The 13,682-nt window shown below is 37.8% G+C and overlaps 1 protein-coding gene across 1 annotated transcript; it reads right to left on the reverse strand.

The window, feature by feature from the left end:
* Positions 1-2,871: 2,871 nt before the first annotated feature.
* Positions 2,872-8,042, reverse strand: ccnj (cyclin J). The gene is made up of 6 exons (XM_086161046.1): positions 7,933-8,042; positions 7,613-7,704; positions 6,303-6,513; positions 5,933-6,232; positions 4,793-4,952; positions 2,872-3,743 (listed from the first exon to the last, which is right to left on the reverse strand). Exons 2-6 carry the CDS (start codon positions 7,679-7,681, stop codon positions 3,383-3,385), a joined length of 1,101 nt encoding a protein of 366 aa, XP_086017172.1. The 5' UTR covers positions 7,682-7,704; positions 7,933-8,042; the 3' UTR covers positions 2,872-3,382.
* Between the last annotated feature and the right edge of the window lie 5,640 nt (positions 8,043-13,682).

The raw sequence follows: 13,682 nt of genomic DNA on the forward strand, positions 1-13,682 counted from the left end.
CCAAAGAGACGGCAGTAATCAAGGTTGCAGAGAGTGCAAACAAAAAACTCTTTCTTCTGAATAATTCTAACCTACTGCCCGCATTGTCTGCAGTTTAAAGTGTGACGGAAAGTCGTGGTTTATTCATTCATTTTTTTACAGAAAGCAGTTGACTGACGTTAAAGATGAGACAAGACCACATGCAGTGTGATGACATATTTTTCAAAATATTCCAAATATGTGTGTATTTCTAAAAAATGCAATTCCAAAAGCAGATCTATCATGTCTGAGTGTGTATTCTGCAACGGTTTCCATTGTATAGAAGCATATTGTGTATTTTGTTTATAAACTAGATTTTATCTTATTTGCAGAGATTGGTGGGAGTCAGGAAAGAGAATAAAATGCATTTCTCAGAAATTATTGGGGAACAAAAAAAAAAAAAAGAAATTGACGCAATTGCTGAGATGGGTCACATGGGAATTTTACATTTGCTCTTATTGCGAGTCCTCTGCGCTTGTACTCTGTTTTCCCTGCATCGGACCAAACACACACCCCAAACATCTGTGCGTCAGAAGGACAAAATGAAATTGGAAATAAACAAATAAAGCGGAACGGTAAAAATTCCTTGGATCTTCACCGCCACCCTCATCAGTGGACTTCCTCCTCCACGGGAAGCCTGCAGAACATATTAACCTCTGAACCCCGGCGCTATTTTCGGAGTATTACCATATCATGTTGTCACTTTAAGGTTTAAAGGTTTACTTTGGAAGCCTTTTTTTCCATGAGGGTTAACCACTTTTTTTTTTTTTTTTTTTTTTTTTTTTCCACCAGGAATGATTTAATTACCATCTTTGGATTGCATAAAAGCGTATCAGCAGGAGAAAAAAAAAATGGTAACAGAGAGGAGGAAGGCTTTGTGTGTGTATGTGTGTGTGTGTGTGTGTGTGTGTGCTATTTTATCTTTTCCTCCTATTGAGATTGCTTGGCATTGTTGGTACATCTCATGGGTATTATTAGAACAAACTAATCCTCATCCAATTATATTCAACTTTAGAGCCAGGAAATTAAGATTGAGTGGGAGCTGAACGGTCACACTTTTTATCATCAAATATTGTCCTGACAACAATGGAACATTTTATTGTTTTTTTTTTTTGTTTAAAGACGAAACAATCCAATCCATTTTATTCCATGCATTTGCCAAAGTTGAGGGATGCACATGAAAACATAGATGAGACACATATTGCCCTCTAGAGGCTACTTGTGTACATGTGCTTATATATATTTTTTTCCAGATGAAGCCTAAATAAATATGAACAAATAGGTTTCTTATTTCAAAAGGCACCAAACTATTTACCCCAATTTAACATCTTTATGACTGTGACTCATTCCGAACACAGACGACTACGGCAGACCTTTATTTCTTTTCATTTATCTTATTTTTTTTCTCTGTTAATACCGTTTACTGTTTACTTTGAGCGGAGGACAGCGAGATTAAAAGGTGTGAATGAGTGTTATATAAAATGATATAAAAGGTTGGCCAGGTCTGGGTTGTTTTGACAGTAAAAGACAATATAAGTATATAAGCTAAAAAATTAAGGGAACACTTAAACAACACAATGTAACTCCAAGTCAATCACACTTGTGATGTGAAATCAAACCGTCCATTTAGGAAGCAACGCCGATTTATTTTGACTTGTTTTAAGGATATTATTTAAATGTTGGGTCAGCCTGTCGTGTGTTTTTCCACTTTCATTTTGAGTGTGACTCCAAATCCAGACCTCCATGGGTTCATACATTTGATTTCCGTTGATCATTTTTTGTGTGATTTTGTTGTCAGCACATTCAACTATGTAAAGAAAAAAGTATATAATAGGAATATTTCATTATTTTAGTGTTCTCTTTATTTTTTTGAGCAGTGTATTTACAGTGCATGCATATACAGGACTGTCTCAGAAAATTTGAATATTGTGATAAAGTTCTTTATCTTCTGTAATGCAATTAAAAAAACAAAAATTACTTTTTCATGATATTCTAATATTTTAAGATAGGATTTTTTGAGTTTTTGTAAGCCATCATCAGCAATATTAAAATAATAAAAGGCTTGCAATATTTCAGTTGATTTGTAATGAATCCAGAATGTATGACATTTTTGTTTTTTTAACGGCATTACAGAAAATAAAGAACTTTATCACAATATTCTAATTTTCCGAGACAGTCCTGTATGTGCATGTGCATTTAAAAAAAAAAAAAAAAAATCCCCCGCAGCGTGCGGAGGATGCACCTGTTATGCATAAAGCCAAGAGATGTTTTGTCATCCGGTTATTCATTCATACATTGTTTGACAGGCGTATTGTTTTTCTTTTGTCAAACTCTTCAGGGGCAGTTATTTAAAAAAAGCAGTGCGTGTTATTGTTGTGTCTAAGAGTTGTCATCCTGCTGTGCCGCAAAATAATATTTAAGTATCAAAACTCCTTTTCCTGTCTGTTCGGGTTCCCGGCACGTGGTGAGAAATCAGAAGGGTTGCAGGAGAAGATAAGAGATGCACTGACATTTTTAGGAATATACCTGTTGTTTTTTCGTTAGGGATAAATGCATTTCTCTTATCTGCACGAGTCATAATATATACCGCGGTGTTTCAGCTGGAATTTGTATCTGATAACATTTGACAGAAGTAGGCTGCATTCGCTCGGTAGAGCTAACTAGAAAAGGACGGGGGTTTAGTTTCCAACGGCAGACGGAGAGGAGCGTTTATCTTGTCATCTTGCGACAGGATCATGAAAGAAAGACTTAAATGTATTAAAATAACACACAAGCTCAATTAACAGAGTATTTTTTTATTTAAAACTGTCATGGTAGTGCACAGCACTGAATGAAATCCTCTGTGTACAGAAGAGCAACTAATTTCTCTACAAAAAAAATATGTAACATCTAGGGCTGGTTTCTTGCCTAGTTTTTACAAATCAAAGCAAAAGTAGGAGGTACAGAAAGACAAAATGAAAACTGTTCTCACTTTTTCTCTTCCACCACAATCCTTCCTCTTACTGTCTTGTAGAAAACAAGCATCATGGCTGCGATATCAATACTTTTTGAGGTAGTTCAGGCCTTTGGTCTTCAGCTAAACGATTCAGAAACACTAGTAGTATAGTGGTGCTAACCGACTCACGACTACATTCATACCTAATATCTGAAATGTCTTGGAAAAGAAAAAAAAAAAAAATCTAATGCAGGCTCCTCACGATGAAATGACAGAGCATGCATATTGCACATAGCGTACACCTTCTGGTTCAAAGTGCTGCACCGATCTCCTTAAGTCTCTTCAAATTAAAAACACCTTTACATTCAGCGTATTCCTTTTCCGTCCCAAAGAACCAGACCGCGAAAAAAAAAAAACCCTGGAAGGCCATCATCTGTCAAAGCACGGAGCAGGGCAGGTGTAGTGCATGCTGACTTGGTAAGCCCTGTTGGAGATACTGGACTTGGGATCTAATGAAGCGGTCACGGCTTGGTTGTTTCCCTGCTGGGCGGCAGTTGGGGCCTGCAAGCTGGCGGAGTGGGAAAGGTATGAGGTGGGCCTGTGGGCTGCCTGCGGAGGCTGCTGGGGGTACGGCAAGCCGGGCCGGTGCAGGAACTGAGCCACGGTGGCCGCCGGGCCTGAACCGTGGAACACTGGCTGCTGCTGCGGCGGCGGCGGCGGCGGCGGCGCCGGCTGACTCGGCTGGTGGCACTTCTGCTTGTTGGCTTCTTTGACATCGCTGTCATGTGCACTGGACAAAAAGAAAAAGAAAAAAAAAAAATGAAGCGCTGATTCGGTAACCGTGAGAGCGGTAACATACTTTGTTATTTTGACATGATTTCCTACGATCCCGATGAATAAGCACTAATATGTATTCGGTCCAGCAGATTGCATTTGCATGTTATATTTGTTTTTGCATTTAAACAAACATCACACGGAGATCTGCTTCAAATTGAACGTTTTTTAAAACAGCTTCAGCCACGGAGATGCCGAACGTAAAACAGAATGACCAGAGGCGCCTAAAGGAATTGTCGAGAAGGTGAGAACACGTGAATGTAAGGGATAGAAGACAATCAACTGCCTTATAACAAAACGTCAGCGAATAAATATGTTCACATAAGTCAGATAGACACACAACCTCCCAACATATTTTGTTCATTTAGTGTCAAAACCTATTTCACCTCCAGAAGATGTTGGAAATAATCTTAAGAATAAACTCAACAAGCAAGGACGCGGCAATTCCAATAAAAATCAGAGGAGACGGGACAAGAAAAAAAAAATCTTTGAGCAAAGATATGTTTTTTTTTCAGAAAAATCAGAAAAATGCAAGATACCGCAAAGGAGAATCTTAAAAAGCACTTGAGGCAGAACTGGGCGTGTATTAAAGATTTAAATGAGAGCAAAAAGGCTTGGAGGAATGAATACAAAAGCAAGAGAAGACCGGAGAAGGTCGGGTCTTTCCATTTAAGCTTTCATTAAAACGCGACAGGTATTGAAAACTGTCGGTGTCGATGTATCGCAAAAATCATTAAAGCGATGATTCACTAAAGAATCCCGTTTAAGAGATTTAGACTTTGTTTTACTGCTCACAACGGGAATAAAAGTTACTATCGCTTGAACTGCTTTCAAAGTAACCGCTGTTTTTGTTTCCCCTCCCACAGTCTTGTACAAGCGTAAAGGCGTACAATTTATTCAAAATCCTCTCTGACCGGAATTCCTCTTTAGAATTTTACACGAGTAAAACCGTCGAGTATCTCTTAATCCAATGCTGTGTCGCGTGAGCGGCCGACGGATACACACATCAGGAGTTTTTCAGCGCAGGAGACCAGGTTGTCCCACAGGTAGCCGGTGAGTCGCTGCAGCCGAGGCGGCCACGTGGGCGACAGGTGGAGGATGAGGCGCGAGGCGGCCACGCATGCGGCGGCAACCAGAGAGGGAGCGAAACACAAAAACACATGATCTGGGGGGGGGAGGGAGGGAAGAAAACACCCGGTTGAGAAAGACATTTCATTTGCCCTTTCCTGGGAAATAAATAAAAGTATTGTTTTTTTTTCGTCAATACATAAACCACTGACCTCCCCTGAAATCACATCAGATTTAATACATTATTCTGTTTCTTTTTTTGTTTGTTTTGTTTATGCTTCTGTCCTTACCTATGCGAGATGCTGTGTTAAACTTTGAATACTTTGACATTCCAGCTATTTTAGTAGGGTATCTACAGAAAATTAACTCATTCCCCCTCTGTTGGATTTACTTATTTAGACAAATTTTAATTCAATTTTTCTTCTTCACAGCTTATTTTCTAATAAGCTGCCAGTGGTTGGTCGGAAGAAAGAAAGAGAAATCTACATGTGGTAAGCAAACACACTGCAATATATCATGCCTTCTTTCTACTTTGAAACAAGATTTCACCCCTTGAGTGCAGGATGAGTAGAACATTTAACTTTTTTTGAAACTGAGAAAAGAATTAAAATATAATTGTCATCAAGTACGAGATGAATGATGAGCGGCGTTTGAATGTTGATATTTGGTTGAGCAAGACGCAACTTTTTTATCTGGTCCGCCAATCAATTTTCTTCCAATATTTTAACAAGTATTTTCAATCAATATTGAATTTAGAAACTCCTTATTTTTTCCTTTTGTTTAATTTTGTAGGGATGATTCCATTCAAAATAATGTCAGTACATTTATATAACCATTAATGATTTTAAAGTTGAAATAAAATGCCCAAAAATTCAAATATTTAAATTGCAATTTACATTTTGTTCAAATTTACATGATATAAAAATGAAATATGAAATGTGGCCCGGGAGCCAAAATATTTGCCCGCCCCTGGTCTAGATAGTCTCTGGACTACCAGAACCATAACGCTGTTTTTGACTGTTCTAAGGTCGTCTAAATAAGCCACGTAAAAAATTAAAATCTATTAAAATAGCTCACCTTGCAAGGAAACCTCCAGGAAGTAATCGGCGTATTTGGCCATGTAGATTTTCGTTTTCTCCAGACAAGTCATGGGCCAGCCATCGTGAAGGTCTCCCTCTTGCACGGCGATGGACAGGTAGTACTCGATGAAGTGGGCGGCCGTGGGCAGATACAGGTTCCACTGGAAGGTTTCCAGCAGCAGAAGCTCCATGTGAAACACGCCCTGCTTGGTAAGGACCAGGTTCATGGAGCTCAAGCAGCCCAGGCTGTTCAGAGTCTCCAGCTTCGGCACTCGGTCTTCTCTTTCCTCGAATTTACCTGCGGTGGAGAACGGCGGGCGATCACGCGGCTGGTTGCCGAAAACGCGCTCTCGCCGATCCACACTTACTTGCCAGGAGGAGACACGACAGGGAGACCATGTGAAGCTGCTGCACCGTGACGTCATAGCGATCCATGAAAAGGTCGAGCAGGTAGACGGCGAGGTGCCTGGCGGCGGGACACAGTCGGAAGCGGTTGCTGACGATGGCGATGAGGTCTGCAAAGTAGCGTCTGAAGCTGAGCTGAGGGGACTGGCCTTTGAAGGATGGCAACTTTAGCTCCTGTTTACGAGACAAGGGACGGACAATCAACTTAAATTTGTTGTTATTTCTGCACATGTGAACTGCGACTCTATACTCACTCTACTAAGATGTTAAAAGCACGATAAAAAGATGGACGGCGCAAAGAATAACAGCGGAACAAACATAAAAAAGAATAAATTAAGAACTAAAAGAAAAAAAAAAATAACAGTAGAGGATTTCCCAGACTGTGTTTAAAGGTCATAAAATACTTTACATTATGTATGTACAAACAGTATCCACAGTATGTGTATGTATATATACACATGTATCTATATATATATACAGGACTGTCTCAGAAAATTAGAATATTGTGATAAAGTTCTTTATCTTCTGTAATGCAATTAAAAAAACAAAAATTACTTTTGCATGATATTCTAATATTCTGAAATAGGATTTTTGAGTTTTCTTAAGATGTAAGCCATAATCAGCAATATTAAAATAATAAAAGACTTGCAATATTTCAGTTGATTTGTAATGAATGTATGACATTTTTGTTTTTGTAATTGCATTACAGAAGATAAAGAACTTTATCACAATATTCTAATTTTCTGACACAGCCCTGTATATATAGAGAGAGTCAGGGGTTAACACAGTTTTATTTCCCAGTGAAACAGAATTTTTAAAAGCAGCTCTTTGGTCTCTCTTCCTATTGAGTGCATTGCCTTTGAGTGCAGATCCAAGTCCATTCATCAAGCGATCTGTAATTTGACCTTCTTTCATGTTGACAGCTAACGTCAGCTGAGAATCTGGTCTCATATCAAAATTGTCAACAAAGCAAACCTCATCTAATGCATGGGTGCTTTCCTTTGCACGACTGAGCACAAAACATTTAAAGAGAAACAACAAAATCTTGTGGATTACATTGTGACACATGATAATGAAGAAGGAAAAAAAAAAAAATCACAGTAGTCACAAACCCACTTTTTAATTTTAATAATTAAAATAAATAAATAAATGGAGATTATAAAATAGACGTGACAACTTAAATAAATAAATAAATAAATAAATAAATAAAAATAATAAATATAAACACAGCAGAGTGAATGGGAAAGACTGACAAGCCGTTTGTGACCCCCACCTTGTATCGCAAGGCTTGGTAAATATCTGCAGCCAGTTGTCCTTTCCACCATTGATCCTCTAGCTCCATTTAATACCAGGCTTTGGAAACGTCTGAAAAACAACACGTAAATATAATATTTATCTGTCAAGAGTGATAAACCTCTTACCCAGGGAGGCGTATGTGGAATTAGACGACACTCCCGAAGTTTGGCTCAAGTAAGTGTTAGCTCAAGCCGGTGCGTTTTATCGCTCATTCAACTTTTCCAAACCAAAATATAAGGGGCGGGGAGAAACTGCGGACGTAAACAACTAAAAAAAATAAAAGAAAATAAAACTCACCTAATGAGGACATGTGGTGAAAACTGTGGCCAGTTTCACTTAAAGGTAAACTTCAATTTAAACTAGCCGGACATGCTCGTTCACTGCACTCATTGTTGTAGTCATTGAAGCTTCTCTCCGGCTCAGCAAACGCAACTGCTACCTTCAGGGACCGTCGGAAATAACAGTTTTATGTTGAGAAATACTCCTCAGCAACGCGTACAAGGTTCAAAGTGTTAAGCAAACTAAACACATATTAATCGGGGGATTTCATTGCGTTTCATGATGATTTCATCGGGTTTAACCATGAGTTCATTTTAATTAAAAACACATATCTTCGATGTGAATCTGTTCATGTCGGCCAAAGGTTAAGATGTTTAAATGTACTTCAATAAAGCGTTTAATTAGTTGAAGTTGAATATGTGCAAGGGGGTGGTATTTTTAATGTAAACTGCAAAGATTTTTCAAGGAGGTGTTTCCATTTTTTGGAAAGTTGTGATAAAAAAAATCCCATTTGGCCATGAAGGCAGCATCATATTGCCACCATTGCCGGAGCTCACAGGACGCAGCCAATTACAAGTGAGGATGCAACTGCGAGCAGCCAATCGGTGAGCAGATCGAAAAGGTCCAGCCGGAGGCAGACACTCTTTATTTAAAAAAAGTAAAAAAATAAAAATAAATAATATTCTATCAGTACTAAACAACTGGAAATTCACAGAATATTGAAAACGCAGAGAAAGAGATTGGTAGATAAATAAAGAAATAAAGAGAATAAAATAGGTGTAGAATTTGTAATAGTTATTATTTTCCTGTCAATCGCAGGACCACATGTGTATAGACAGACTGCTGTTCACTCACTCTGGGCTATTTTTCACTTTTTTTTTTTCCAATTAACCTCCTGCATGTTTTTGGACTGTGGGAGGAAACAGGAGAACCCCCTCACAGACACGTGGAGAACATGCAAACTCCACACTGAAAGGTTCCCTTGTCAGAATCCAGAAACCAGGGTCCTTCGTGCTGTGAGGCCGAAGCCCAAACTTCTGCGCCACCCAAAGAAATATTATCATTATTATTAGAATTATTAGTTGCAGTAGTAGTCGTAGTAGTGGTTGTTCTACCCACAGTCCAACAGTCCACAACCACAGTGAACACTTCTGACAAAGCCATAATTATATTTCTAAATAAACCTTTTACAAGAAACCACAGCCAGTCTCACATAAAATGCAGTGCAAATATGACCATATTTTCAATTGTACACAGGCTGATTAAATAGTGCATGAGAAATTGGATTTTTAAAAAGTTACACCTTTCTGCTTTGGTGGTGAAATTAAGGGAAGACTAAACTGCCCGGCTTATATTTAATTTGAATTTTTTTATAGGGAATTCAAATATACAAGAATTTATTGTTGTGAAAAGGAAAAAAAAAACAAAAAAAAAAACTGGATGATCAAAAAGCATTTTATTTCCAAAGTCGCTCAAAGAGCTGTCATGCTTTATAAAAATCAATCTACAGGTGCCATATTGTCTTTTGTGAGGTTTAAAGTGATACAATACAAAAAATGCAATGCAATAGATCTTTTTGGAGAAAAGACATATAAGTAAAATACAACTACTACTAGTTCTACTGCTACTACTACTACTACTACTACTACCTATTACTATAACCACAACCACAGCTACTTCTACAACTAATCATTATAGTCATAGTCATCAATATTGTTATTGTTATTTTCAACATCATCATCTTTAAAATCAAGATAGAAATAGGGTGTACGCAATGTGGATGCGGAGACAAAATATGTTGCAAGCTATGAAATTAACATTTGATGGCTCCAGTCTGCTTTGCCCTGACATAAATGATAGTCCGGCTCTTTGTTTTGTATTGTAGCGGCACAATTTTTAAGTGGGTCAGGTTTTTTTTTTTTGTTTTTTTTTTTGCTTCAGCAGCACAACACAATTCAATTTGACCCAAATAGGTTTTAAATATCTCTGGTTTAGTAGCTCTTAAAGAGCTATACAGGACAAATATCTGCTTGACTGTCCCGGTTTAGTTAAACTCTCACTGCTGATGACAATATACCCTTTCATATACCACTGGAGTGTCCTGCAGATTATATTATCTCGCCAGACAGTAAGTAGGCAAAGAAACTGTTTGAATTTTGGCACGGCGCTCAGACGAACCTCTGGAGGAAATTCAACAAAGATTAAGAATGCCCTGTTTTTGTCCTCAGCAAAATAAAGAACCGTTTCATTTGAGTTCTTCAGTACATTTTAACCACATAATAATCTTTACATGTGTAACTGTATCCCAAAATTGTTTTATTGTTAATTTTCTCAAGAAATATTTGTTTCTCAAATTATTTGGACAGTTTTAGGTTTTTATTTGCTTTTAAGACAATATTTAAGAGGCTTTTTTTTTTTCCTCACGTGTCATGACAACAGAAATTTTGTCCGAGTCTTACACATTTTACGCATTTTATTTTAAATAAACAAAATTGCGGATACAGTACAAAGCACGCACATTGCAGTGCTTCCGAGTGGAGAGGCCCAGATATGTGGATATGCAGTGGATATCCAGGGGTCAGGTTGGCCGGAAGTAGTGAGAAGTCATGTTTCTGATTGACTAAAATAACTCCCAAATGGTGTCCTGAGTGAAAACCACGGGTGACGACCATCTTTCTTTTTCCTTTCCCTGGGGATCAGGTTCCGTGGTGCAATTCACTGCTATTGACCTGCTCGGCAGTGTAAGCCAGCCACCGCAGCTCTTTTCCACAACAGATGGGATGAAAAACTCCAAACCTGGACATTTTTTGCTGTCACGCACTAATGGTGTTAGATTGGATCTGACCTTGCAGTGTGGGGGGTTTTCAGGAGGAGCTGGTTTTTACATGTGCTTTCCCAAAACAGACACTGACTTATTGCACTCTAATCTGCTTTTTGGTAAAAACAAACGCTTATCCTTACCTTATAAAACTACTGGAGGGCTTTTCTGTCGGTTGTTGGCTGTGCAAACATACCTCTGTTTGCACAGACTCTTTCATACAATTTAATGAGCAGCCAACATGTCCAGAATGGTCAAACATGAAATGATATGCATGAATTTATTCCTCCCAAATTCATATCAAGGAGCCCCATAAACGATCACTAAAAGGGTGCGGTGTGTGTTTATCTGCAGATTTATCAGCTTGGTGCAGGAAAGTGTCTCATATTGACTGAACTAAACCCTCTAGGCCTTTTCTGTGATTTTTATAAATCTTCATTTTGTGGATTAGAAAAGTGCGCAGACCTTGTCGGTGTCTGGCCAAATGAATTTTAAATAACTCAGAAATGCTTGAAGCATTTAAAGTAAAAAATACACTTGTTCAAAATGTGAACCATTGGATATAGTTGATTCATATTATAAGAAATGTGACAATATTGGTAGGTACCTTTGAGGAGAAGAGTATCTAGAAGGAGTGTTTACTGATTCAAACAAATGGTTGGTCAAGAGCCCATCTCATATAATTTAAGGACCCCCATGACACCTAAATGTTTCTCATGGACTGCTTGTTGTTGAATTCACGGCTGGACATTCACTGTCAGCTGTCCGTCTCCACAAAGTGTATACAAACAACAATGAAGTGTAATTTAAAATCAAATTGAGGTTTCTGTCCAATAGCTCCTATTTGTAATGCATATCTGAAAGAACACGATGGCAAAAAAAAAACCCCAAAAAACACAAAAATGAGTGAAATTTCATCCATGGGGACCAATTAAACAGAAATTAGACATTAACCGCTTTGTGTTTAATGCGTACTAGAATATTCAGATGAAAAGCATCCTATCACACAGTTTTAATAAAAAATTCAACAACAAAGGGTTGGTATATTTTCCCTCTGCTCTAAACCAGCAAGTTTGTTTATGTACTTGCACCGCGCTCCACCCTGCTATCAATTTTCATGAAATCTGGTTGGTAGTTTTGGCATAATCCTTCCAAACACAGGAGGTAAACAGACAGATGGCACTGGAAACAAACCCCCTATTGTGAATACTCAGTACTTCTCTGTTTAATGTACTGAGCTGTCATTATTGTATGCCTCTGTATGTGGCCCTGTGATTGGCTAATGACCAGTCCAGCATCCAATTTTGCCTTTTTTCGCACAAGCGACATTGAAAATGAATGCATGTTTGGTGTGTTTCCAGATATTGGTTAGATGTAGTAAATCCCTCTCAGAGTGCAGCTCGCCATTCATTTTCTGTCTGAACCCGACACACACTCGTGTCCACAGGAGCGCTGGGTTTTAAATTCTTTATTTAGGGGAGAAAATGTTGAAGTACCCTAGAAGAAGGTGATAGAAAGGAGGATAAAACTCTTTCAGATGAAAAAAAAAAAAAGCAAGACAATATAATAAAATAACTACCAAAATAAACAATGCACAACACTAGTGTAGTGCTGTAATTGCCAATTTGACAGCAAAATAAAATATCACTAGAACAAACAGTAAACAAATTAAACCAGATTCACATGAATATCTGGAGAGCTGCCTAGTACACAGCAAAGTAAATCAGAGACACCATGCTGAGCAACCCTGTGCACCACCGACAATTATTCTTTCATTTTTTTGAGATTTAATCTTCACTGTATTTGGCACTATGTGAACTGGAAAGCTTGGCTCGTTTGATCTCTCCGCCCCCCCTGTATATTTTACCATCCATGGTAAATCTGCAGTTTTCTTTTTCAGTTAATTTTCAAGTGTTTTCTCAAAGTCAACTAAATTGTATGTTGGAGGGTGTTTTGTGAAACCAACTTAATTTCTTCATTTGGGCTTTTACAAATGTTGTTGTAAACAAACCACCATGGTATACATTTGGAATTAAGAAATAGCACAGGAATGGAATTTAATACCATAATATAGCCACTATTTTTTGACTCATTATTTGTCTTGGGTGACCAGGGGACATGATTTTCCCAGAATCGTCCATTTTTTTTCAAGCTTCTTGTGAAAAAAAAAAAAAAAAAAAAAAAACATCTCAAAACCTATCGGGGTATCCATTTGTCCTAGTTTTCAGAATTTGTCACGCTCTACTTCACTTTTTTGTGGCAGGCGAGATAAAAATATCAACATAGCACTATTAACTTGAACGCTTCATGAATCGATTGGTATTATGATCTGTCGAGGCAGTTATTAGAGAGAATCCCATGCATGTGCAGACCGTAATGACAAAAAGGTTTTCTTAAGATAAGACCTCGAAGTGGCTCATTCTTCCATTGCAAAGTACCTAAATCCTTAATAGCAAGACTCTCAGTTTATAAAATTAAAAATATGGTAATTCCCTAAAGAATTATGAAATGTACAGCACAAATACCACAGAGGCCCCTGGAGTATTAGTGCAATTAGAAGCAGTGTGCAAGACACCAAAGAAATCTCTATCTACCAAAGATGAATAAATACACATTTTGTTTGATAGCTTATATTTCAAATGTTTTTTTTCTTTTTTATTTATTGAAAAAAAAAACTTACATAATTGCACAACAACCTGCAGCTCAAATAATCATGAACTCTTTTATTCATCTCATGGTTAATAGTGCTAGATAATGAAGTTAGAAGAGCATGTCCTAATGAATTAGGATGATTAAATTATACATTTTTAGCCATTTGAGGTTATTTTTTAAACAATATAATTGACATGGTATTGCTGGGAGGGGTGAGAGCAGTAGGCCCCGGGAAGGCGCGGTGGTATCAGGCTAAAGGCTAAAGGCTAAAGGCTAAAGAAGCTCACAAGCTATAATC

The sequence above is a fragment of the Fistularia commersonii genome, chromosome 2 (assembly GCF_037954325.1).
Source record: "Fistularia commersonii isolate RoL2024-O1a breed Wild chromosome 2, RoL_Fcom_v1.0, whole genome shotgun sequence".
Taxonomy (NCBI): Eukaryota; Metazoa; Chordata; class Actinopteri; order Syngnathiformes; family Fistulariidae; genus Fistularia; species Fistularia commersonii.